We start from the raw sequence: 25263 nt of genomic DNA on the forward strand, positions 1-25263 counted from the left end.
ACAGCTGCTGGGGCATTTGTGAGCCCAAATGGCATCACCAAGAATTCATAGTGTCCATATCGAGTTCTAAACACTGTTTTTGAAACATCCTCCTCCCGAATCCTCAACTGATGGTAACCGGATCGTAGGTCAATCTTCGAAAAGTGTTGTGCTCATCTCAACTGATCAAACAAGTCATTGATTCTTTGCAACGGATACTTGTTCTTCAATGTCACCCGATTCAACTGCCGATAATCAATGCATATACGCAACGTGCCATCTTTCTTCTTCACAAATAACACCGGTGCTCCCCACAGTGAAACACTTGGTCGGATAAATTTCTTCTTCTCCAAGTCCTCCAATTGTACCTTCAACTCCCTCAACTCTGTTGGAGCCATCCAATACGGAGCAATCGAAATTGGCTTCGTATCCGGAAGCAAATCAATGACAAACTCTATCTCTCTCCGCGGAGGTAGACTTGGCAAATCCTCAGGAAAAACATCCATGAACTCCTCCACTACCAGCGTCGGGGCAATCACCTCGCCACTAGGTGTAGAAGTAGTCAAACTCACCACTGATCAATCGACGTAGGAGGGGTTGTCCAAAAAATGTGGACAAGGAACACCCCTCGATCCCCTCAATTGAATCACTACCCCACCAGGCGCATTTAAAGTAATCCTCCTCTCCCAAAAGTCTAAAATTGCTTTTTGCACCGTCAACCAATCTACTCCCAAGATTACATCAAAATCTTGGAAGTCAAGAATGTATAAATTAGCAGTCAACTCGATATCACCAAACCGACACATGCATATGCAATAGCCCTAAATACGAGTAAACTATCCGAACGACGAGTCTACCGCTATTGTTCGCCTCATCGGTCTCTCCTCTAACCCCACAGCCAATGCAAATGAAGATGTGATAAAGGAACTAGTGGCACCCAAATCTTCTAGCCCAACAATTTGAAACAAGAAACGTACCCCCAACAAAATTCGGATGCTCTGGTGTTGTTCGGTGAGTAAGAGCAAATGTTCGTCCCTGAGTCAAAGTATGCTGCTGTTGTGGCTGCCTAGCTGGTGGTCGTCCCCTCCTAATGGTGTAGATGTAGTAGGGGGTGCAGGGAGGGTTGGACGAGCTAATGGTACTGGCAAGTATTGATCCTGCTGTCCTCCTTGCTCAAGCTGTGGACAATCTGCCATCCGGTGGCCAACCTTACGACACCGAAAACACTCTATCCCCTGAACGGTACACTGTGCTCTCAAATGTCCAAGACGTCCACATCGATGACAAATCCTTTGCCCCTACTGTGTACCTCTACCACCTCGTGGCCTCTGGTCTCTGCCTCGGCCTCCACTCTGTCCCTCATGTCTCTGACCATCAATCCTCTGTCTCTTCTGACCTCCTCTAGAAGAAGTACTTGCTACAGATGTTGTTCGGCCTCTATGCGTATCCCAGTACCTCCGAGACTCCATGAAACTCATCTCATACTATAAAGCAGTCTCCACCATATCAGCATAAGTCTGGAACCTCAATCCCACTAAATGTGTAGCTATAGTAGGAAGCAATCCCTGTCTGAATTGCTCTGTCTTGCTCGCCTCATCTGGCGCATACCTCCTCAAACTTCCTCTCATACTGACTCACAGTCATATTCAGAGTTTGCTGACATGTCAAGAACTCACGGGCTCTATCCATACGATAAGACTACGGCACAAAATGCTGCATGAACAACTCATCAAATGATAACCACGTCAAAGTCTCTCTCCTATGATCTAATGAATCCCACCAATCATAAGCTGCCCCCCTTAGATAATATGAAGCCAGTAATACGCGTCTCACATCCGGAATCCCCAGAGTCTCAAATCGGTGTGACTTCTGCTGAATCCACTCATATGCACGTGCCACATCCGTATCACCTGTAAAAGTGGATGGATCAGTCTTGCGTAGCTAATCCAATTCTGTCAAATCTTGTCTAGGTCTCTGCCTACCCTGCTCGTCTCCCTTTACCCCTGAAGTCTGTCCCTCACTGTGGACCTCTGGTGCTCGTGCAATCTGAGTCTGCACTAGTCAAGTAACAGCCCCGATCATCTCTGACATTCTCTTTATAGACTGTTCCTGCGCTGCCAATAGTGGAACAAGGTGCGTTGCTATTATAGGCTGGGTAGGTGCTGGGATCTCCTCACCCATCTCTTGCACGAGTGTCGGCTCATCTCCAAGCTCCTGGCCTAAATTCTCCTCCTGCACTGGAAATAAATGTGTGTCCAGCCTAATCGAATCGGCTGTTCCAATCCCTGATAATCCCCTGACTATTGGGTCCTCGGAAGACACGCGTCCCTACTTGCCCCCATCTCCCCCATCACGGGAACGAATAGTCCTACGTGTGTCTATCTGTAGCACAGAAGACACAACTTTTCATCATACAAATACGATTCGAGGATTTAAGGGATTAAAGAAAACATACCGGATCAGCAGAGGTCGTGACCTGGCTTGGAGAACCATAGATAATCACCACACAACAAACACATTCACACATGCATACTAACCCACTCCCTAGGTCCCAAACAGAGCTAAACCTGGCTCCGTTACCAAATTATCACACCCCGATCCGTCGAATGTGAAGAAAAGGACAAAGACGCAACAACCAACACAACAAATACAACCACGTGCATCTCACGTGTTACATCCCAAATCAACCTAAAATTTTTCCAAAAATTTCGACAGCATCTCCCATAAATTGGGGAAACCAACCTGTAAACAAATCACACACAAAGAAAAACACTTCTAATACCATCAAAATCAACTGACTCATTGGTCCACCGTCAAACACATACCCCATCATCATCATCCAACACATAGTAGTCACGACCCATCACTCCCGACCAATAAAACAACACCATATATCAATCCAGCCATAACCATAATACATCAATGCACTTAAACAACTAAAATATGCCAACATCATGCCATACATATATATATATATCCACACATACGTGTCAAATAAACACAAAAGTCCAGGCGACCTCCGTCACGCGTCCTCCTGCTGATCCGCAACCTGTGCACTAGATCCTGTCTCACTTGTGGGGAGAGAAATAGATAGGGTTAGCAGAATGCTCAGTAGGGACGAAACACAAGAGCACAAGTAAAGAATAATAAGGTTGGAGAAGAAACAACGTTTAATCAATGCAACAAAATGCAATGCAAACTAATGGACCCGATCAGCCCAACCGAACCTACATATCCGCCTCCAATGACACCCAAGCCGGTGGATCAGATTCCCTCCCTGTGGTGATAAGCCGACGAGAATCCACCGCACTACCTCTCTCTCTAGCATCCAATCAATACCAACATCAAATACGAGTCATCCAACATCGTAAATCACAAACCACTAGAGAGAAGGTTGGCACACATGTGGTCGCAACCACTCACTGCTGGCCCCACAGTGATATCTCAGCCTGCCACTCCTGGCCTAGTATCAAATAACTAGCCAGGGACCACCCTTGGAACCCACCATACATCTCATGTAAATTCTTACAATTTATATCATTCGTGCAACACATATATTTAAAATATTCATTCGTCATGATGCATGAAGATTTACATAATGGTCGATTTATGACCAAGTATTCCAAGGTTATATAATCACCAAACTAAATCACATATAATATATCATTCACAAGTAGGTAAATAAACAATGGTAAGCCCTCAAGGCTTGTTTCCTCCCGAAAAAGATTGAGACGGAAACCAAAACTTACCATTTAAGCAATTCGGTAGCTTTAAAATATTTCGATATAAAAGGGTAAGAAATCCCTACCTCGAAGTGGACTCGAAATTCTCACCAACAAGCAACGTATACTCCACGCCAATTCACAAACCTATTTAATGAAATAAACTCCACTTAGTTCCCATATTCATCAACCCATTCAAATCCCACATTCCATACTCCACAGTATCCTCATTTCCACTAAATTCATATTCTACCTTAATTCTCTAAGGTTAAACCATTAAAATCATATCACAATATTATTTTTCATCCTAACCCAACCTTAATTAAAACAATTGGAATCAAGAATCCTTACCTTGAAGCTTGGTAATTCCACCAAATCAAGATAGCAAAGGATTCTCTTGAATTGATTCAAAAACCTCACTTGAACCTAGAAATATAACAAAATTAGAACCAAATTTGAAGTTATTGAACAAAGAAACTCTCATTGAGCCAAAAACCCCAAAACTCATTTAACTCTCAAACCCTAAAACCACTTTCTTGCATTATATTTTGTATGTACCAAGTTGAGGCACTACTTGCTTCAAACTAAGGTGTACGTGATCTCAAAAATGGATTTGATCAAGCATATGCTGACCAAGCCATTGCTGACATGAAGGATAGGTCGATCGTCATTGGCCTTGACAGAATTCAACCTCAAATGGAGACCACAACAGGCAGTCAAAGGGCAAGCATTTGTTGATTTCCTTGCTGACCATCCATGCCTAGAAATTCCTGAGACTTTACAAGGCATGATAGATGCGCACACTACACCAATCTTTGAAGATGAAGGTGAATAGGTGCTAAAATTCGATGGGTCTAGCACTGAGATGGCTGCTGGAGCTGGGGTAGTCATTCAATCCCCAAGAAGTACAAAAACCACCTTAGCTTTTAATTTGAATTTTGATTGTACTAACAACCAGGCAGAATATGAAGCACTGATCATTGGCTTGGAGATCTTTCTTGAACATAAAGACAAAAATATTCTGGTGGTTGGAGATTCTCAATTGGTGCTAAAACAACTGGCTGGAGAATACAAATGTGCTAGTTTTACATTAGCTCCATACTACAATACAACCTTGCAATTGCTTGATGACTTCCAGGAGGTGGAGTTAAAGTACATTCCACGAGAACAAAATCATGAGGCCAACGGATTGGCCCAACTAGCTTCTGGTTTAATACTTCCAGAAAGTTTGATACAACAAATCATCATGGTGGAAAGACGATCTCATCCATCTATCAGAGAAAGAGGCATGACAGTTGAATGCCTAGCGCTTGATGATCAGATGAAAGATTGGAGGAGAGATATCATTGACCATCTAACATATCCCAATGATCCAGCATCCAGAAAGGTCAAAGTGTTGGCACAGAGCTATGTAATAATCGAGGGTGAACTCTTCAGAAAATGAGCTGATGGTTTGTTACTTCGCTGCCTTAGTTTATTGAAAGTATGAAAATAATGCAACAGGTACATGAAGGTATCTGTGGCACACATCAAGCCTGTCCAAAGATCAGATGGTTGATAAGGAGATACGGCTATTATTGGCCAACCATCTTGAAAGATTGCATTAAATATGCAAAAGGCTGTCAACAATGCCAGAAATTTGGCAACATTCAAAAAGCACCAGCGGCGGACATGCAGCCTATCATTAAACCATGGCCATTCAGAGGGTGGGCACTTGATATCATTGGAAAAATATTTCCTGCCTCATCTAAGGGTCATCATTTTATCCTTGTGGCTACTGACTATTTTACAAAATGGGTAGAGGCAAGTAGAACAGGCAGAAGTGGTAGATTTCATCAAAGAACACGTTATTTTTCAGATTTGGCATTCTGGAAACCATCACAACTGACCAGGGGACAATGTTCACTGGAGGGGAGGTCAAAGCATTTCTAGAAGACTATGGAGTCAAATTGCTCACATCTACTCCATACTATGCTCAGGCTAATGGGTAGGCAGAGGCTTCAAATAAGGTGATCATCTCTATCTTGCACAAAACTATCGAGGATAATCCCATAGCATGGCACAAGATACTACCAGAGACATTATGGACCTACCGCATATCCAAGATAACAAACACTGTAACTAGCCCTTTTGCTCTCATTTATGGGCATGATGCAGTATTACCTATGGAGTTGGTGGTTCCATCTTTGAGGATCATGATGCAACATGATCTATATGCTGAAGAATATTCAAAAGCTATGAACATGGAGCTGGAACAATTGGATGAAAGCAGGATGGAGGCTTTGAACAGGATGATAGTTCAAAAGAAGAACATAGCAAAGGCCTACAACAAGAAAGTGAAGAAGAAACTGTTCCACGAAGGCCAAATGGTGTGGAAGGTGATCCTACCACCAGGAATCAAGGACAAAGAGTTGGGCAAATGGTCTCCAAATTGGGACGGACCCTTCAAAGTCCACAGAATTCTCAAAGGCAACACATATTGTCTGGCAGACCTAGATGGTCAACCACATAGGAGATTTATTAATGACAAATACTTAAAGCCATATTTCCCAAGCATTTGGGAATCTACATCTGTAATGATATAAAAAAATGTAAAAGCAAGCTTTTTACCAGCAGCTATGAACTGGCCTTAGTGGCCGCATATTATGAATAAAAGTATTAGATGGCCACAGGCCACATAAAAGAAATTGCAAATAAATGGTTAGCAATTAGAAAAAGAAAATATCCGAAATTAAGGCCAAATAATGGCCAAAGTCAAGTACTAGAAGTCAATACAAATGGCAGTAAAATTATTTCTAATAAACCAACCAAGGCCAAATAATGGCCAAAATCCAAAAATCAAGTCAACATATGCTTGAAGGCGTGCTTGAGTTAGCTACAAATCTGAAGACCAAGCTTGAGCATCTGATGACTTGATGGAAGCACCCAGAGTATTGAGATTTTGCTGAGCATCTTGAAATTTCTCATGCACCTGGTTTCTTGCATCATATTGCTGCAAAATTAACTTTCAAACCTTGGATCTTGAGTTCTAAAGCCTCAATTTCTTCTTGAGCAGCAATGATATTCTTCTGAATCCCAAGGTCTTCAGCAGCCAGGTTTTTAGAGTTGGCAAGTAAAATTTCATAAGCAGCTCGGTCGTTAGATAAAGCTTCCAACTTGATAGATAAAGCTTGCTCCTGAGAATAATCTTGATGAAAGGCAGTTGGTAGATGATGCAAATCATGCTCCAGATGAATGAGCCTACTTTTACTCTCAGGAGCTATCTGAGGATCTGCCAGCAGAGTCTTCACCTGCTTTAAAGCTTCCTACCATCAGCTTCTTGAACATCTGGAAGATTTTTCTCAAACATCTGGACCAACCTATTGGTGGCATCCTACAGTTCTTCCTCAGTTGGCACTTTGCTAGCAAGAGGAGGTGGAGTTAGGAAGGAGAAGTCCAGACCTGCCAATGGATTTATCAAGCTGGTTGAATAATAGAGATCAAATTGGAATAGCAGGAATAGCTGCACAGTATGTTACCATATCAAAATATTATAGACACACAAGCAAATAGAAAAAGAAGTGAAGAAAGCATACCAGGTGTAACATCTGTAATGTCTGCCTCAGATTCAGTATTGAGAGGAGGAAGCGGATCAAGTGGAAGCAGACCTGTGTAATATCTTTCCCTCCAAGATAGATAGTCAGAAGTACAACCAGGACTGAAAGGTAGTAGTAGCTGAAACACAAATCTTCTCAAAGCATTATTATTTGCAACCACCTGGTTCTCAATCCTTTCTCTGGACTGAATACTGGTCCTATCTTCTCCAGGAGGGTTGTAATGAGAAAGGCGGTTAAGAGGTACATTTTGGGTATAACCCAACTGCCTAGCATAAAGTTGAGGATTGTAGGCCTCAAAGCCACAAGTAGGGTTTATAGGGTTATCAATATTGACACCTTCATGGAGGTATCAGGGTGTAACAAGATTGCCCAGAAATCACGAAGGATATGGTCCATTACCATAGATATGGCAACTTTGGAAGATAACAATGGCATCAAAGGACCACCAGGCAAAGTATCAGTAAACAATAAAAATTCAGAATCAGGTCGATCTGAAGGCAAGGACAAGAAGAAATTGAAGATTTCTACAAAAGACCTATCACTGGTGCAATCTAAAACAGACTGCCCATAAGAAGCGAATTTGGCAGGTAGTCAATAGGCAGAAGCACGTAAAGCAGGGAAATAAGTAAACAACCAAGGCTGAAGAATCCAAAGGCTACCAGAGAAACTATGGTAGTAAGGTTTCTCAAAGGTGAGCAAAGAGAGACGGTGATAAATATAGCCTAGCCAAATACTACCTAAAGCTACATTCTGACCTTTAGCTAGGGCCATGCAAGGGGAAAATAATCTTTTGCAGGTTGATTAGCAAAGGCGCCGAAAACATACCTACAGAGTAGACACCACAAGAACAGAGCGTGCTCTTTGAAGGTAGGTTCTCCAAGGTGTTTTGTGGAGCTTAAACCCTGATAGGAAAAAGTTCTCTTTTCCTCCATTACTCCTACCTCGGTGATTCTGACAGAAGTAAAGAGGCTGGGAGCATCTGGACCTGTAATGGGCAGCCCAGTTAGGGCATACATATCCCTTAGTGTGATGATCATATGGCCACCGGGGAAAGCAAAAGAATTTATCGAACGGGACCAGAAATAGCAGGCCGCTGAAATCAAAGCTGGGTCAAAGGGAATTGGCTCAAGAGTCATGTCAATAAACCGATCGAGTCCCTGCTTCATCCATCGTACACCGAAGGTAGTTCGAAGTCGATTGACCCAGTCTCTCCATCCTAGAAGTGGTTTGGGCCAGGAGCGATATCGTTCCAATAGCGGTAACTCATTTGCACGGTTGGCAAGGAGTTCTTCACGAGAGAGTGGTGAAAAGCTTGTCATCTTCTCGATGGAAAGATGGGAGTCAATGGGAGTAGTATTTGGAAGGAAGGAAGCCATCAATTGAAGAAGAAGAGAGGAAGAGGTCAGGGCTTTCTCAAATAAATGAAGAAGTAAAGAGGCGTGAGAGATTAAGAAGCAGCAGCTCAAAATAAATGAGGTGAGTGAAGAGTTTGAATTTTAAATGGATTTTATTTGATAGTAACTGATATGTGAGAAGGATTTTTAAGAAGACCGAAAAATCAGCTTGGAATCCAACTTTGAACAGTTGAAATTCAAGCTGGGGGGACAATTGTTGACACTAAAAATATTATGGGTTAGACCTATTCCATGTACAAGGCCCAAGGTGCAGCTCATACGGTCCATTATGTTTTGAATCAATTACAAGCCCATGAGCCCATTATATTGAGAATGAGGTAAAGCCCAATTAATGAGTATAACTGCCCAAGAAATAGTGGTACTGGAAATGGCCCATGAAAAGTGGAAGAAGTGGTGACAGTTACCACAAGGTGGTCCAGGTGGCAGTTTATGAGAGAAGTGAGGAAAACTGATATAAAGAGGTGGTAATTGCTTCCAACTGACAGGAAATGGCACAAATGAGGGGATAACTGCAGTAGGATCATAGTTTGTGAGGGAGAATTTCGTGCAAGACAAAGAGTATAAAAGCTGCTAGACAGACAGAGATGGACACACACACAATCAGTCAAACAGACAACAAAAACTCAAGCCCAAAGGCACTTTCAAGCTTCCTAGCATTTCAATTACTTTTCCAAATCCTTGTCAAGTTCGAGTAAATATTATGTTGTTCATTCCAAATTCTCTTGTATTTATTTCTCGTCAAGTTTCAATGTCAACCATTGTTGTGTAAATTGTTCTTGGTGTCTAGTTAGTCTTCTTCACTTCAATCTCAACAAAACGCACTTCAATGGAGTTGGGGAGCCTAGAACTATTGAGGTCCCAAGATAGTTCGTTCAATTGTCTAGATAGACGTCTTATTTACATTTGGTGCATTTCATTTCATTAGTGTAGGAAACTATAATCCTTGGCACACCTGCAAATCATCATCACCTTTGACCACTTTTTGGTGACAACACCGTGCAATCACAATACAGTTTGTTTTACACTTTGAGACCGACTGCAAGTCGCTGGCACACCTGTAACCGTCTGATCCTGTCTCCATAAAGGGCATGGGTGATCTTTTTGACATCTGCAGCCAAATAGAACCAACAGTATCAAACAAAAAAACACACTTGTTATAAATCAAGTTTTCCTAACTGTAATAAAGTTTTTTAAGATCAATGGGGAGCTGCTATAAGAATCATTTTTTTTCTTGCTAGCCACGTCAAAATATAAAAGCTCATTGCGTAATGGTAAAGTTTAATCAAGTTGAACCATCAATTTGAAAGTTCTGTTTAGAGATATTCTTAGTCAAATTCATCAATGGAAAAAAAAATGTATCTTCAATAAAGAAATATCTACACTAATGTAGGAAATACATAAAAGGTTTGAAATATTTCAAATATTGAGAATCCATTAAGCTTAGACTAGGAGACCCAATAAAATTTTTGCATGGTATATGGTTTTCTAAGTTACCTCGCTTACCAATGTTGAAAGAATACAACATGCTAAGGCAAGAAAAGGGTGAGGTTTAGCAAAATAAAGGGTAAATAATATATGGAATAAAAAGATAGTAAAACTTCATACTATGAATATGCATATCTAACCTTTCTGTTCTATTTTTCCTCCTACGGTAGTAACCGTAAAATGTTATATAAAGAGCAAAGAAAAGCATGTAATGAAAAAAAAATCAGCATGTTACGGTATTTATAATGTGCTTACCTATTATGGAGGTCGATGATGCAGGAAAATAAAGAGCTGCAAACCCAAGTCATACTTGCGCACGAAAATGTGGTAGGGTCCAGGCCAGGCACAAGTAGTCGCCGCATTCTAAACATGAGTTTGAATGGAGGTTGTAGTAGCCCTCTAAACAGAAAGCTTTCTCTAAGTATTCAAAAGACGGAATCCAATAACATCAATTCTGCAACTCAAGGCATGCCATTTATAAAGGAAGGTAGTGTTGCTCGACGTCCCAGCTTTGGTTCTCATCTTAGAGATGATACAGCTGCAATAAATCAATAGTGTCAACATTTTATGGACCCGTAACCCGGTCAACCCCTAACAAAATTACCGGTCAAGTGAATCACCTCTTGAAAAAATTCTAGACCCAACCCGATGTATCATGTATAGACCTAGTATTTGCTAGCCCAAGTTAAAGGACTTGACATTTTATTGGCCTGGCTTCAAGCTAATAGTAGCAATCTCATAATTGGGCTTATAGCCCATAAACAATATATTAGTCTGTATTAAAATTGGGCCAATGTTTAGGGCCCATCATACTCCCACATGCCCTACGTGTGCGACATGTTTCCATGCACGAGAATTGTAGCTTTAACTTGACCGTAAATCTTGGATATCAAATATCATTGCAAGTTGGAGGATATTATTAGAGAGAATCGAAATTTTCTTTTTTAAAAGGCAAACACCTAATTGCATTAGTTAAAAATCAATACAGAGGACCACATAATATGATAATTTTCTTCACTCAATGGACAGATGAAACTCATGCATCAAGACAAGACCTAATAAACAAATGAAACAAACTAAACACTATCGATATCAACGGACATCGACAGTATTACACCGGATAGAACACATGACTCTAGAGAAAAATAAAAACACAAAAAAATAAGTAGAGAATCGAACTTGACTCCCCTGACAAGAAAGATTAAAAAGGATGTATATATAAATTTGTACAAGTTAATTTGTAAGTAGTAAGCAAATATGAACATCTTACTCGCTCTCTCTTTTTTTCTCCCCTAATTTGCCCCTCAAATATCACATTAAATTTGCTGCTGTATTTTGATTACTCTTCAATGTGTACTAAACCACATACCGCATGGACTCAAAATGTCTTGAGTTCAATTCATACTAGGAGCAGTACTCTTGTGGTCATGCGTTGAATTTTAGCCTAACTTACCTTGTCTTAAGCTGAGAAACTTCTGTGGAAGTGATCCTGATGGCCCGAGTTTTGGCCTGTATGAGATGTCCAAAAAACAAGTTTGTACTGGATTTTGGTCTAACTTACTCTGTCCTCATGTGAGAAATTTCAGTGCATGCTGTCCTGACGGCCCGAGTTTATACCTGTATAAGATGTTCAAAGGGTAAGTTCTTAGTAAATTTTGACCCAACTTATCCTATCTTTCTGGAGCAAATCTAAAAAATGGATTGAGAGTGGGCTTGGTTAGTGGCGGTGCTAGGAATTTATAGAAGGGGCGAAAGGTTGACGGGAGTTCGGGAGGTGCGTTCCTGAAAAAAATTTAGGACTATTTACTAATATGCCAACAAAAAATAATCAAAAGAAATCCACATATTAATATGAGGATGAAGTCTTATAATCTAATTTCCAACCCCAACAGACTAGTTATGGTTCCCACATTTTCCTCATGCCACCTAATTATGGACACATTATGGATGCATAAATTATGGACATGTAATGCTTCCGAAAATAAGTGAGCTTATTTTAGGGTTTGGGTAAACTCTCAGTATACATACAAAAAATACTAAATAAAGTATTTTTAATAAACTACTAAGATTTGTATTAAAAAATAAGTGGGCTTATTTTGGGTTTGAGTATTTAATAGTATACTTGATAATATTTTGTCAAAAATTAAGGGTGGGCTTTAGCCCACTCTGAGCCTTAATTGGATTCGACCCTGCTATTGTTAGGTGAAAAACTTACGTGCATGTGATTTCACGTCTCGAGTTTAGGCCTATATCAGATGTTCAAATGGCAAGTTTGTATGATGTGATTCTCGGTTACTAAACCATATGACGAGGTCAAGATGCTTTATAGAAAATAATAATATGTTAAAAGATTAACTCTACATGGTAAATCTTATAACGAAATTAAAGGGACGTTTTTGGCAAAGCTTATTTGCTATTAAAATAAGTTAGCTTATAAGCTGTGAAAAATAAACACTCTCGGGTGTTTGACGAAACTTAAAACATAAGCTAACTTATAAGCTTTAAAATAAACTTTACCATGCTACATATCTAAATAAACTGCCATAAAATGAGACTATTAGAACAACAAATGAAATTACGGGGGGAAAACAGAGCATATATTCTCTCTTTCTACCAAGTCCTAAATCCTTCTACACATACATTGCTACAAATTTCACATAATAGTACCAAAAATTGGTAGTTTAATTCTTGAATTACAAAGACTTCAAGAAGTACTAGTCCTGCTGACTACTTCAACCAAAGTTTCAAAATTCTCATCAGAGCTACCACCTGATTTTACTGCATTGAAAGCAAGCTCTTTTTGGGCCTTAAGCTTCTCTCTCATTTTCTTCCCCTTTTCACTACACAAAATAAGCTCCAATGCTTTAATTGTCTCATCTTTTGTGAGCATCCCCCCATCAACTCCCACACCAGTCTCCCAAACAGCATCAACAATCCTCATATTCAGCGGCTGATCTCCGAAAAATGGCCTGCAAATCAAAGGCACACCACCAATAACACTCTCCAATACTGAATTCCATCCACAATGTGTCAAAAACACTCCAACAGATTCATGCCCCAAGATTTGTAACTGTGGTGCCCATGGAACAATCTTGCCTTTCTCACCGATCCGTTCAATGAATCCTTTCGGTAACTTCTCATCCGGATTTCCCCTGAATGACCAAAGAAATGGATACCCAGTTGTCTCAAGTGTTTCTGCTAGTGTTGCTAGCTCTTGTGGTGGTGGTTGTATTACACTCCCAAAACTTATGTACACAACAGATGCTGGGCTTTGCTTGTCTAGCCATTCCAGGCAATTGTGAGGATCATTAGGAGGTGGTTGTTCAGATGTTATTGCAAATGGTCCAACATTGAGATAATTGTTCAGTTTTGATTTCAGCACATTAACTGCTACCGGGTCTAATTCTTCAAAGGAGTTGGTGGCAACTGCTGATGCTTGTGACAACATTAGTCCCATTTTGTACAACATAATTGAGAATGGCGATTCGAAGTCTCTGAGTATGGATTCCGGCATGTCCACCGGTCGTATTCCTGACATACCAGGAAGGAAATCTGTACTACTTCTTTTGTCTGCAATTATTAGAAAACATGAATCTTGAATTAATTGATAATTAAGTAACAGTGATCCAACAAAAGAAATATATATATATATATATATATATATACACATCTGTTGATCATATAGTTGATATTTAAACGAAATAGTTGGGATCTTAATCTGTTCTTGGCAAAAAAAAATTGTTACCGTTGATTATCTTTTGGCGGATAATGTCTGATTCAACATGAACAAGGAGAGCAAGAGGGCCTGCAGTCCACAAAGGAACCCAGGGAACCTGCAGTTCCATCGCCATCTCCCCAGCAAACCAAAAGAATGCGTCACTCATCAAGCAAGTAAACCTCCTACCCGTCTCCGCCACCGCCACTTCCATAGCCTTCCTAAAATTTCCTGGAACTATCTTCAAGAAAGCCTGCACCGGCTCATTCGGTCTAGCATGAGAAAACACCCAATCTTCAGGCAACCCATCCTCTACATCGAAGGGCTTGATTATATTATCATTCTCATTCTCATCATCATCATCGCCTTTGTTGCGAAATATGGATCTATTCGATTGTGCTGTGCTGAAGAAGGAGAACTTTGCGTCGGGGATCGCCTTCGATAGCCTCTGAACCAGGCCAAGGAGAGGTGCAGCATGTGTCGCAAATGGAAATGCAAGAACAGCAATGTGTCTTTTGGCTACCAATTGGGATTCTTCCACCATTTTGTAACCAAAATTGGGCGATAATTAACTAACAATTCAGGTTTCACACGAATAAATATTATAGAAGAGTGAATGGGAAGTGGAAGAATTGAAAAACTACGTTGAATGGTAGCTCCTGGAACATTAAAAACGTACTCTTTTCTTTTCTTTTGTTTGGTGGTTGGTGGTGATGCCAGAGGCGTGACATAGGAGAAAAGTGTGCGTGTTGTGGAGAGGGTAGGATGAATTAGCGGATGAAAAGTAAAGTTGAGCCACTCATTCACGTGTAAGAGTGGGAACCAAATAATTGATAAACTTCTTCCTCTTGTTTTGTCACTTCACCATAAATACCAACCATATCATTAATTAAAAGCAAAATAAAAAAAGTAAAGTATTTGTAAGTTTTTCCTTTAAAAAGATTATATAAATCTACCCTTTGGACATCATATAAGTATATCCTAACGATATCATATAAGTCTACTCTTTGGACGTTCGATATGAGTCTAAACTCAGACTGTCAGACCCGCGTGCACAAAAGTTTGAAAAATTTTCAGGCTGGTACCTATAAGGAGACCTTTGGACATCTAGGTTCACTCAAAAAACACATTGACACATAAGTACTCATGAAAATGCCAATTACATCACTACCCCCACTATATATCAGTTCATGTTAATGTTTCAAACAGTAACATGAAAGAAAATGTTTCAAATCCAAACGATTCCAGCGATAGTTTACTACATCACCACCACTGTTAGACTTCTCTCACTGAGACACACAATGCCCAGCCAGATTTCATCTAAAACGGCCACTGGAAAGGGAGATCCGAAGTTGATCCGTTTTGCTCGCATAACATTGAAACAATAACATACAATCTCAGATTTGTAGTAACATTGAAACAGTAACTTACGATCTCAAATTATGATTTCAAATCTCAGATTATGATCTCAGATCTCATAATATATATCAGATCTAACAAGATGAAGACAAACACTAATAAAAATAAGAATAATAATAATAATAATAATAATATTAAGAAGAAAATAAAGAAGATAATTATGGAGGTGCGAAAGTGGTAGAGGAGCGACGGTGGCGATGGAGGCAAACGTGACAATGGTGGAGATGGAGAGTATGTATCTTAGATATAGGCATTTTTTAGATCTAGGTATTATTTTTAAAAGTATCATCAAATACATAACAATTTATTTGACAGCTTATATTATAAGCTATCTAAAATATAATCAACACGATTTTATTGGATTCTCAACCAATTTCTCCACCATTCAGTGAATTTTTTGTAATGCTTCATTATACAATATAAATGTTGGAAAATGCCATGTGTGAATGGCTCCCAAAGACAAGTGTGTGTACAAAAATACCACATTTGAAACTTATCACTTGGATTCTTAGTTTATAAGTGGGAGTCTTGGACTTATTATTTGGGCCCAAGGGCACCTAAGGTTTTGTGGTGTAGAGACTCTCCACATCATGGGCCATTGGACCAAACCACCACACGAGCACGCTGCCATCCGTCCGTTCGGTCGGGTCGAGCATGGGTCTGTGATAAAAATATTATTATATTTCATTAAATTCTGAATTTCTTATCTCTTACTAAGAGATAGAATTCAATTTCGTGTCAAACTTGTGCTTGCAAAAGAGTTCTAATTCTTTTCAGACTTTGGGATCTCCTTTACTATAAATACCCCATGATGGAAGACTACCAAGCTACACCGAAAATTTCTCTCTCAAAATTTCGTCTTTCAATCTGTTTTTCGTGCTTGAGTGTTGTCGGTTCAAGACAGTTCGACAGAGACATGTTCCATATAGTGTTGCCGAGTTCAGGTTAAGGTGTTGTATCTTGGGCGGTGAAGCTCATTAATCTGCTAAGCACCCGATAGGCGGGAGCTATCGCCTTAAGGAAATTCTGAGAAACCAGTACCTCACCTTTGTAAAACAAATATCAGGATTTGTTTGTTTTCTTTGCTCTGCTTTGTATACAGTTTATTATCCATCAATAAAATTGTTCATGTTTTCTGTCTTTTATTTTCTACAACTTTTACTATTAAGACAACAATAAAAACATGCACTCCATATAAAAACCAAAAATAAGAAAAGAAAATTAACATGTACATGTAGCTTATTAATATATATAGCCAACAACCACCATAAAAACAATAAAATAAATCCCTTTGCAAGCACACTTTCTTTTATAACCTAATCATTCACACAATAAACCACTTCACCAAATCTAAATTAGACCTTAATTAATATGGTCTTTCACCCTCATAATTCCCAACAGGATCATAATTACAATTCATAAACACATCTCCATCGTCACACACAACACGAGCGCACCCAATCCGCCGCGTAGTCTTCCAAACAATTTGCGTGTAGTGGCCGCACATTTGGTCCACCTCGCAAGTATTGGCCGCATAGTTATAGTACTTCTCTTCAGCGGACCATGCATTCACTGCATCAACTGGACCCCAAGACGAGCCACTGCCCCAATATATGTTCTCCCCAAGCTTGAACTCACCTTCCGGGAACGAATGTTGGAGTTTGCAATCAAGCTTTCGGATCCCGGCCCACCATCTCGCGTACCTTTCGAGCTGGAAATCCCACGTTAATGGTAGCTCCCATTTTGCTGCCCTCACTAAATTGTGTGCAAATAAGTATTCTAGCGACTCCCCAATGCAACCCCAGCATAGTTGCTTGGAGACTTTGTACACCGTCTCGTTGTCGAGCTTTCTCCGCCATGGTTGGGGCTCCGATTGGGCGCTAATCGGGTCGTTGGCGGTGGTTAGGATGATGAAGAGGAGCAAATAGAGTTTCATACTTGACAGATTTAGGGAAGGATATGGTAGAAATGTGGTTTTGTTGCACAAAATGTGAAGGCCTTTTATAGTAGCTTGCTTAGATACATGGGAATTCAATAATTTAACATGTAACAATAATTGGGTCTCCCGTGAGCAATTGGATTTGATGATTTGTTGAGTCCCGTGAACTCTCGTTGTCTTTATTAGGCGACATTATGTCCTCTGTATACGCATGAACTATGATGGATCATTCCAGTCACCCTGAGACTCTATGGAACCACTCGGGGGATGGATTAGTTGGTCGGGACAAATCTTCCGTTTTCAACTGAAAGATTCAAGGTCAACTCTTCATATTGACATTTTTAGCCGGGTTAATATAACGTGTGATCATTGAAAGATTGATCATTTTCCAATTTCATCATTGAATGTTTAAACGTTCCAAATTAATAACTGATATATTTTTATTTTCTTATTTTATTAGAAAATGATATTGTAAAAAATATATTTAATTTGTTCGTCTATAATATAATCGATAAAAAGTTAAACAAAAAATTTATTAACAATGATTGAAGAAATTAATATTTTAAGTTATTAATTATTTGTCACATGAAAATCTCTAAGTACTACCTTTCGATATTGAGCTCAGTAAATTTATAAAAATTCCATTAAGTGGGTTGGAGATGGGAATCAAACCCAAAACATTATTAAGCACATGCTAGAGAAGTGTGTGTAGCTGTTTTACTTGAAGCAATAAAAATGAAGACCTAATCAAAATTATGGTTGAAGATTAAAACAATAATATTGTTAGAATTGTGTGGTTGTCGGCATAAGATTTAAAGTTATTTTAAGTTCATTTTGAGAACGTTTATTATGTTGTGGAACACTATTTACTTTTCCAAGAATTGATTAACGATAGGACTAAATTCCCCAACAAATTTTATCCAATCCTTCCCAATTTTATATTCTTATGTGGCATTTCACATAGGATTCCACATCAATATTTTGTCTCTATATAAACATCCTCTCATTGCCTTCTCTTTCCCCCTTTCTCTCTCATTTTCTCCCTCCCACTCACGAGACAACCACCACTAGGGCTGGGATTGGGTCGGGTCGGTTGATTATCGGTCGATAATGCAACCGACCCGACCAACCGAACTTACCTGAATGTAAAAACTATTATCGGCCCGACTATAATAGGTCGGTTGTCGGTTGACAACCTACTTTTTCGGATCGGTCGTTGGTAGACCCGACTATGTGTTTTGGATTGGTTGCTAGGTCGGTTGCTGGATAACCGACTATGTTTTCTTCATAATCTACCATTCTGCGTCAAAAAATCAATTAAACAAGTTTGCCAAACTGAAAAAATTACGAAAATCCTGCATAAAAAAATTATAAAACGTTTGTATAAACTAATAAAAGTATAAAACATGTAACTAAAAGTATAAACTAACTAAACCATTGTAAGTCTATAACAACTAACAACTAACTAGTAGCAATTAACCAATTAACCATTGTAAGTCTGATAAACTAAAACCAATTACACGGTACACAATCAAAAGTTTAAAACCAAAAATCCACACCACAACCAGTATCACATCACAAAGGCCATCTATCATCTATGAGTTTGACTGTCTGAGAATTCAAAATTGAGAACAGTGCATAACACTAACAAGTAATAAGTAACAATTACAAAAACATTGAACATTAGCTAACAAAAGTGCAAAACCATCCAAGCTTCTACAAAAATAACAGAATGATGAATGCTTGACATAATTGCTATCTCACATTCTTGCTAACAGCCAGGAGTATCTCAGAGAAGAAAAACCTGTAAGAAAAAGAAGGAATTGTAGTTAGGTAGTTAGCTAATCTTAGTCCTTAGATGTTAACTTGTTAAGTCTTAAATAAAACTTACAAATAATCAAAGACAACTGTTGGTGGCTCTTGTGGTTGTGGAAGCTTGGGTAGATGTTTGGGCCACTCCTTGAAGATTTTGAGTTGATATTATCTTTGTAAAATCATAAACCACCCCCAATTTAATCACAAGAAATTTTTGAAGATTGCATCCATTAAACAATTTAATCACAAAAAATTCAAAAAAGTATTAAAGATCACCTTGTTCAAGTTCCTTCAAGGTTGAATGAAGCTCCAATTCCCCTTGTGTTGGATCCTTGTAATAACTAAACTCATCCGCCTTGAGCCAATCACTTGTGCATACCAATGCCTCTACCATCTTAGGAGTTAAACAACTCCTAAAAGGATCCACAACCCTTGACCCCATGCTAAATGCACATTCAGAAGCCACACTAGAAACGGACATTTCAAAGATGTCCCTAGCAATCTTAGCTATAATTGGGAATTTTGCTGACTCCATTTTCCAATATTGGAAAATTTTGAACTTGTTGCTCTTTTTCACCTCTAAGGTAGGTTCATGCAAGTATCTATTAACCTCATCACTTAGGGACACTACTTCACTTTCCCTTAGAGATTGTTTATACTACCTCATCAAAGGATTCTCATCTTCCTTTCCATCATCACTATCACACTCCTCCTCCAAGGAGTCACCATCATAATTTTTTGAATTTTCCTTGGCATATCTCTCCATACTCTTTTAACAGATCATGGAGCATTTGTTTTACATCCTCTAGCAATCTTTGCACCTTATCTATTTCCATCCCTATGCTAATAAGTTGGAAACGTAAAAAAGATAATTTCACCTTTGGATCAAGAACAATCACAATATATAAAAAGCGGTTTAAATTCTTTCAATTTCCCCAATATTTGTCAAATTTATTCTTCATGTTTGTTGCCACCATATGTAATGGATCATCATTTGGCTTCTTCATCTCATTATCCAACAACAATTGAATATTCAATAATTGCTTAATTACCAAGTGAGTTGTGGGTGTTTTAGAAGCACTTAGTTTGAGGGTTGCTTCATAAAACACCTTCAAATAGGATACAAAATTCTTGGCAATCTCCCAATCCATACAATCCAGGCACCTAGCGTTACATTGTCCTTGAAGTAATCTTGGAACCTTGAGTCTAAGAGACTTAAATTATCAAACACCTTAGAAAACTTCAAAGCATGATCCAACAAAAGAGATGTGGAGTTCCACCTAGTGCACACATCCATGCATACAATTGGCATTCCTTGCATACCTTTCATTATGAGCAAATTTCCTAAACTTCTCTAACCTTTGTGGTGATGATCTTAGCCACTTAACCGCCAACCTAATTCCCTTAATTGATTCGGTTAAAATTTCTATCCCATCTTGCACAATCAAATTAAGCACATGGCAACAACACCTCATATGCAAATGAGCTCCCCCTAGCATAATCCCCTGACTTCTAGCAAGCCTTCCCTTAAAAATATCAATGGCCTTGTCGTTGGCCGATGCATTATCTAATACAATTGTAAAAACTTTCTCAATCCCCCAACAAACACTTCTCCAAAGTTTTGGATATGGTGTCACCCTTATGATTGACAATTTGACAAAAAGAGAGGATTCTTTTATGCAAATTCCATTCATCATCTATAAAGTGGGTCGTGACTACCATGTAATTAATATTTTAGATGGAAGTCCAAGTGTCGGTAGTAAGAGACACTCTTGTACCACCACACAAAATACTCTTTAGTTTTGCTTTCTCCTCTAAGAAACAACTAATAACACCTTTAGCAATGTTTTGTGACAAGGCACAATAAATTGAGGGTTTAGAGCTTGACAAAAAGCTCTAAACCCGGCTGCCTCCACCATAATGAATGGAAGCTCATCTATGATTATTATTTCTATCAACTTCTTCATAGCATACCTTTTGTTGTAGTGCAAAGGAACAAGCTCACCTTTGGGGTTATTTGCCAACAATGGTTGCTTAGGATCACCCTTGTCCTTCCTCACTGGTGATTCCGAGTAAGAATTGAACACATGATTCCTCATATTAGTTGTGCCATAGCTCTTTGACCCATAAGGATACTCCTTGGTCTTGCAATAATTGCAAACTGCCATCACCGGGAAAACATATGAGCCATCTTCATTCGTCTTATAACTGAAGTGTTTCCACACTTCAGACGTCTTCTTCCCCGGCTTAAAATTTTGTTGTGTTGGTTGAGTCACACTCACTTGAGACTGAGGAGGACCTTGCGAAGGTTGAGGTGGTGGAGGTGGAGGTGGGGGTGGAGGTGGAGGTGGAGGCAGTGGATGTGAGGTTGAGCTATGATCAAGTCTAGGTTGTCACTTCGTCATTCTATAAGTGAGCCAAAATATAAAAGAAACTTAGAATTCAAAAAGCTGAAATTCATAATGCCAGAATGTAGTGCAGTAGTACAGAATGCAGTGCAGTAAGCAGCAGTATCAATCTAACTCTAGCATAAATGCAGAATGCAGTGTAGTCTAGCAGAAATTCGTCAATGCAATGTAGGACACTAGACCAGTAGACAAAATGCAATAACATAATAGTATTTAATCCAACTTAGCTCAGTTGTATGGCAACACAAGGTGCAAATATTCATGTTTCATGAACTCTATAACGCAAAAGTGAAGTTACAATGAAAAAAAAACTGTTTACAATATAAAATTATTAAGCCATTAACAATTCATCAACACATATAACAACGAAATGCGTTTGTCAAATCGGCATGCTCAAAGTTGCAATTGCAAATGCCTTGCACAGAAACATCCTAAAACAAAAGTGAATAAAAAAAAGAAATACAATTATACAAGAGAGAAATCAGAGAGAGTGAGAGACTATGAGAGCAATAGAGAGCACCGAGATATTACCTATAATTGTCTGAAAGTCTAAAATAGAAACTGAAACCTCAGCTCTTCGCCAAGCTCGATGAAGAAGGTTTCTTCAATTCAACCTTCAGGAAAGGAGATGAGATGAGGTTGAGGAGAGATTTCTGACTTCTGTGGACTGAGATTGAGGATGAGGAGTGACCGATGTGAGACAATGAGAGTGAGTCGTCACTCGTGAGTCGTGAGGATTAAGGAGGACTGGAGGAGTGATTTCTTTCACTGATTTGAGGAAGAGGCACAGTTGCAAAGGCCAGAAAGGAGAGGAAAGTTTGGAAACTAGGGCTATGGCTTTGATTGAATTTGTCAATTTGATAACGATAATAATGTAATACGGTATAAGTGGGTTGGACTTATAGGCCTGGTCAATTTAGTTTGGGCTTTTCTAAATAAGTAATTGTAATGGAATTGGGTTTTTTAGCTGAATTTAGTAATTTAATTTAATAGTCGATTGGCCGATATTATCGGCCAACCAAAGGTTGAGCATCCTGGGAACCATCAACCGACCCACCTTTGCATGGGTCTGTTAATCTTATCGGCCCGACTCCGTAGGTCGGTTGATGGTTGATTATCTACTGACCTATAATGGGTCGATTGGCCGATAAAACTGGCCAAGTCCCAGCCCTAACCACTACCACTATAACTCTTTCGTTCGATCACCGATCAGAGCCATCGACTCATCGAACGGAAGTGCTCGCCCGACCACCATATTAATTTTTCGACCCTCCACACCACCCATCGCCACTTATATCGTCGGAAAAATGGATTAACGGTAGGGCTAAATTCCCCAATAAATTTTGCCCAAATCCTTCCCAATCTTATATTCTTGTGTGGCATTTCACATAGGATTCCACATGAATATTTTGTCTCTATATAAACATCCTCTCACTTCTTTCTCTTTCCCCCTTTCTCTCTCATTTTCTCCCTCCCACTCACGAGACAACCACCACCACTGTAACTCTTTCGTTCGGTCACCAATCAGAGTCGTCGACTCATCGAACGGAAGCGCCCGACAACCACATTAATTTTTCGACCTCCACACCACCCATCGCCACTCATATCGTCGAAAAAATGGATTAACGATAGTGCTAAATTCCCCAACAAATTTTGCCCCAATCCTTCCCAATCTTATATTCTTATGTGACATTTCACATAGGATTCCACATCAATATTTTGTCTCTATATAAACATCCTCTCACTTCCTTCTCTTTCCCCCTTTCTCTCTCATTTTCTCCCTCCCACTCAAGAGACAACCACCACCATTGTAACTCTTTCGTTCGGTCATCGATTAAAGTCGTCGACTCATCGAACGACAGCGCCCGACCACCACATTAATTTTTCGACCCTTCACACCACCCATCGCCACTTGTATCGTCGAAAAAAATGCACCTAAAGGAAGAGGTCACCACGACACAAATAGCATCGATTCGGCCACCTATAACGACGTCTCCGGCAATCGACCTCATATTTGATGATATTTGGACTCCAGCGATGAGACACACCTTTTCCACCTATTTTTCTGCCAGATTGTTACCAGATTTTGGGAATCCGAGGAAATTGCATTATTTTTTAAAAAAATGTATTTTGTTGATATGGGGATCTAGTCACCTCCAACAACGTTTCCAGCCACCTCCAACAACAATATAATTTTTTCTCACTCTTTTTTTTTTGCATATTTTGAGACAATACCTTGTCAATCATTTGAATGAAAATACTTTTGAGATAATGTATCTACTTTATTATTCTTAACTGATTTGTGGACTATTTTTTTCTCCACGTTATATTTGTCTATTCTAAAAATTACATTGTTTTGAAAACAAATGTAACTGCAGGTGTGAATGGCAAAAAACAATGTAATAACATGTTTGTGTGGCAAAAAACTTGTGCATAAAGAAAAATATGAGAGAGAAGATGAAAGTGGAAGAGAAGAGGGAATATTTGATTTTCAAATGTGTCATATCAACATCGTATTCCATGTCAGCATGCCTATGTAACAATGCAACCTAAATTTGGGACGACTTTGGTTAAACGATAGTTGGGATATTTAACATCTTTGATTCAGAAAATGACATATTAGTGCCCACTTTATGAAAGTTAGACACTTAGGTTAAAGAAAAAAAACACTTTGTCATATAAGTACCTCTTTTCCACAAAAGTACCTATTTTAAAAATTAATAATTACATAATCCCACATTTATCCTTCTTCTTCAATAGGCATAGATCTAAAAAAACCCTCAATCTAAAACATCTACTCTCCATCTCCACCATTGCCATGTTTGCTTCCATCTCCACCACCGCCATTGTCCACCTCCATCTTTGCCACCGCCATCGCACTCCTCCACCACCATCGCACCTCCACAATCATCTTCTTCATTATCTTATTATTCTTCTTCTTCTTCCTCTTCTTATTTTTATTAGTGTTCATCTTCATCTTGTTAGATCTGAGATATGAGATCGTACAGATCTGAGATCGTATGTTACTGTTTCAATATTACTACAGATTTGAGATCGCATGGTACTGTTTCAATGTTACAGATAGTAACATTACGCGAGCAAAATAGTCCAGCTTCGGGTCTCCCTTTTTCAGTGGTTGTTTTGGACAGAATATGGCTGGGCATTGTGCGTCTCAGTGAGGGGAGTCTAACAGCAGTGGTGATGTAGTGAACCGTCATCTAAATCGTCTGGATTTGAGACTTTTTCTTTCATGTTATTGTTTCAAACAGTAACATCATCATGTTATTGTTGCAAAAATTAATATTAGACTAATATTTACCTACATTATCATGTTAATATATCAGTATCGTGATGCAGAACCATGTACTATAGATCGAGTATTTTTTTAAGGTCATTTGCTCTAGTAAGAAATATGACAAGGGTTTTGTTTATCATGAAACAGTAACATGAACATGTCTGAATGATTTTACAGAACTTGACAGATTAATTATTTCAGATCCAAAACTCATAAACTCAAGAAAATCCTGAACAAAAATCATGTACCCAACATCTAAACCTAAATGAAAGAAAGGAAGAATATAAGCAATAGATCTAAAGCTTCATAAGCTTTCAATTGCCAAAAAAATAGATCGAGAGGGAGAGAGACGAGAAGAAAGAGAAACAGAAGAAAGAGAGATACGAAGAAGAAAGAAAAGGAAGAGAAGAAAGAGCTTAGGGGTAGAAAGATCAATGATTGTTCCATAAGTATTTTTATGTTCATGTGTTTTTGT

The 25263-nt window shown here is 39.1% G+C and overlaps 2 protein-coding genes and 1 long non-coding RNA gene across 4 annotated transcripts; all 3 read right to left on the bottom strand.

The window, feature by feature from the left end:
- Positions 1–1547: 1547 nt before the first annotated feature.
- Positions 1548–4168, bottom strand: LOC119992872. Of its 2 annotated transcripts, none has more exons than XR_005466425.1 (3): positions 4053–4168; positions 2967–3848; positions 1548–2361 (listed from the first exon to the last, which is right to left on the bottom strand). It is a non-coding gene; the product is annotated as an uncharacterized LOC119992872 (long non-coding RNA). The 2 variants fall into 2 exon arrangements; XR_005466424.1 differs by having other exon boundaries at positions 1548–1889; positions 1981–3848.
- An 8553-nt stretch (positions 4169–12721) lies between these two features.
- On the bottom strand, positions 12722–14588 carry LOC119992988 (flavonoid 3-O-glucosyltransferase-like). The gene is made up of 2 exons (XM_038839849.1): positions 13943–14588; positions 12722–13767 (listed from the first exon to the last, which is right to left on the bottom strand). Exons 1-2 carry the CDS (start codon positions 14454–14456, stop codon positions 12902–12904), a joined length of 1380 nt encoding a protein of 459 aa, XP_038695777.1. The 5' UTR covers positions 14457–14588; the 3' UTR covers positions 12722–12901.
- Positions 14589–16503: 1915 nt separating this feature from the next.
- LOC119992518 (pathogenesis-related protein PR-1-like) lies at positions 16504–17314 on the bottom strand. The gene has a single exon (XM_038839252.1). It carries the CDS (start codon positions 17265–17267, stop codon positions 16698–16700), a length of 570 nt encoding a protein of 189 aa, XP_038695180.1. The 5' UTR covers positions 17268–17314; the 3' UTR covers positions 16504–16697.
- Positions 17315–25263: the final 7949 nt, after the last annotated feature.

This window comes from Tripterygium wilfordii, chromosome 23, assembly GCF_013401445.1.
Source record: "Tripterygium wilfordii isolate XIE 37 chromosome 23, ASM1340144v1, whole genome shotgun sequence".
Lineage (NCBI taxonomy): Eukaryota > Viridiplantae > Streptophyta > Magnoliopsida > Celastrales > Celastraceae > Tripterygium > Tripterygium wilfordii.

Excerpts from the sequence above, each read along its gene's own strand:
- LOC119992988 (XM_038839849.1), bottom strand. The coding sequence starts at position 14,456 with ATGGTGGAAGAATCCCAATTGGTAGCCAAAAGACACATTGCTGTTCTT. Across the intron at positions 13,768-13,942 it reads CCGCCAAAAGATAATCAACG|ACAAAAGAAGTAGTACAGAT; the intron begins GTAACAATTTTT and ends TAATAATTGCAG.
- LOC119992518 (XM_038839252.1), bottom strand. The coding sequence starts at position 17,267 with ATGAAACTCTATTTGCTCCTCTTCATCATCCTAACCACCGCCAACGAC.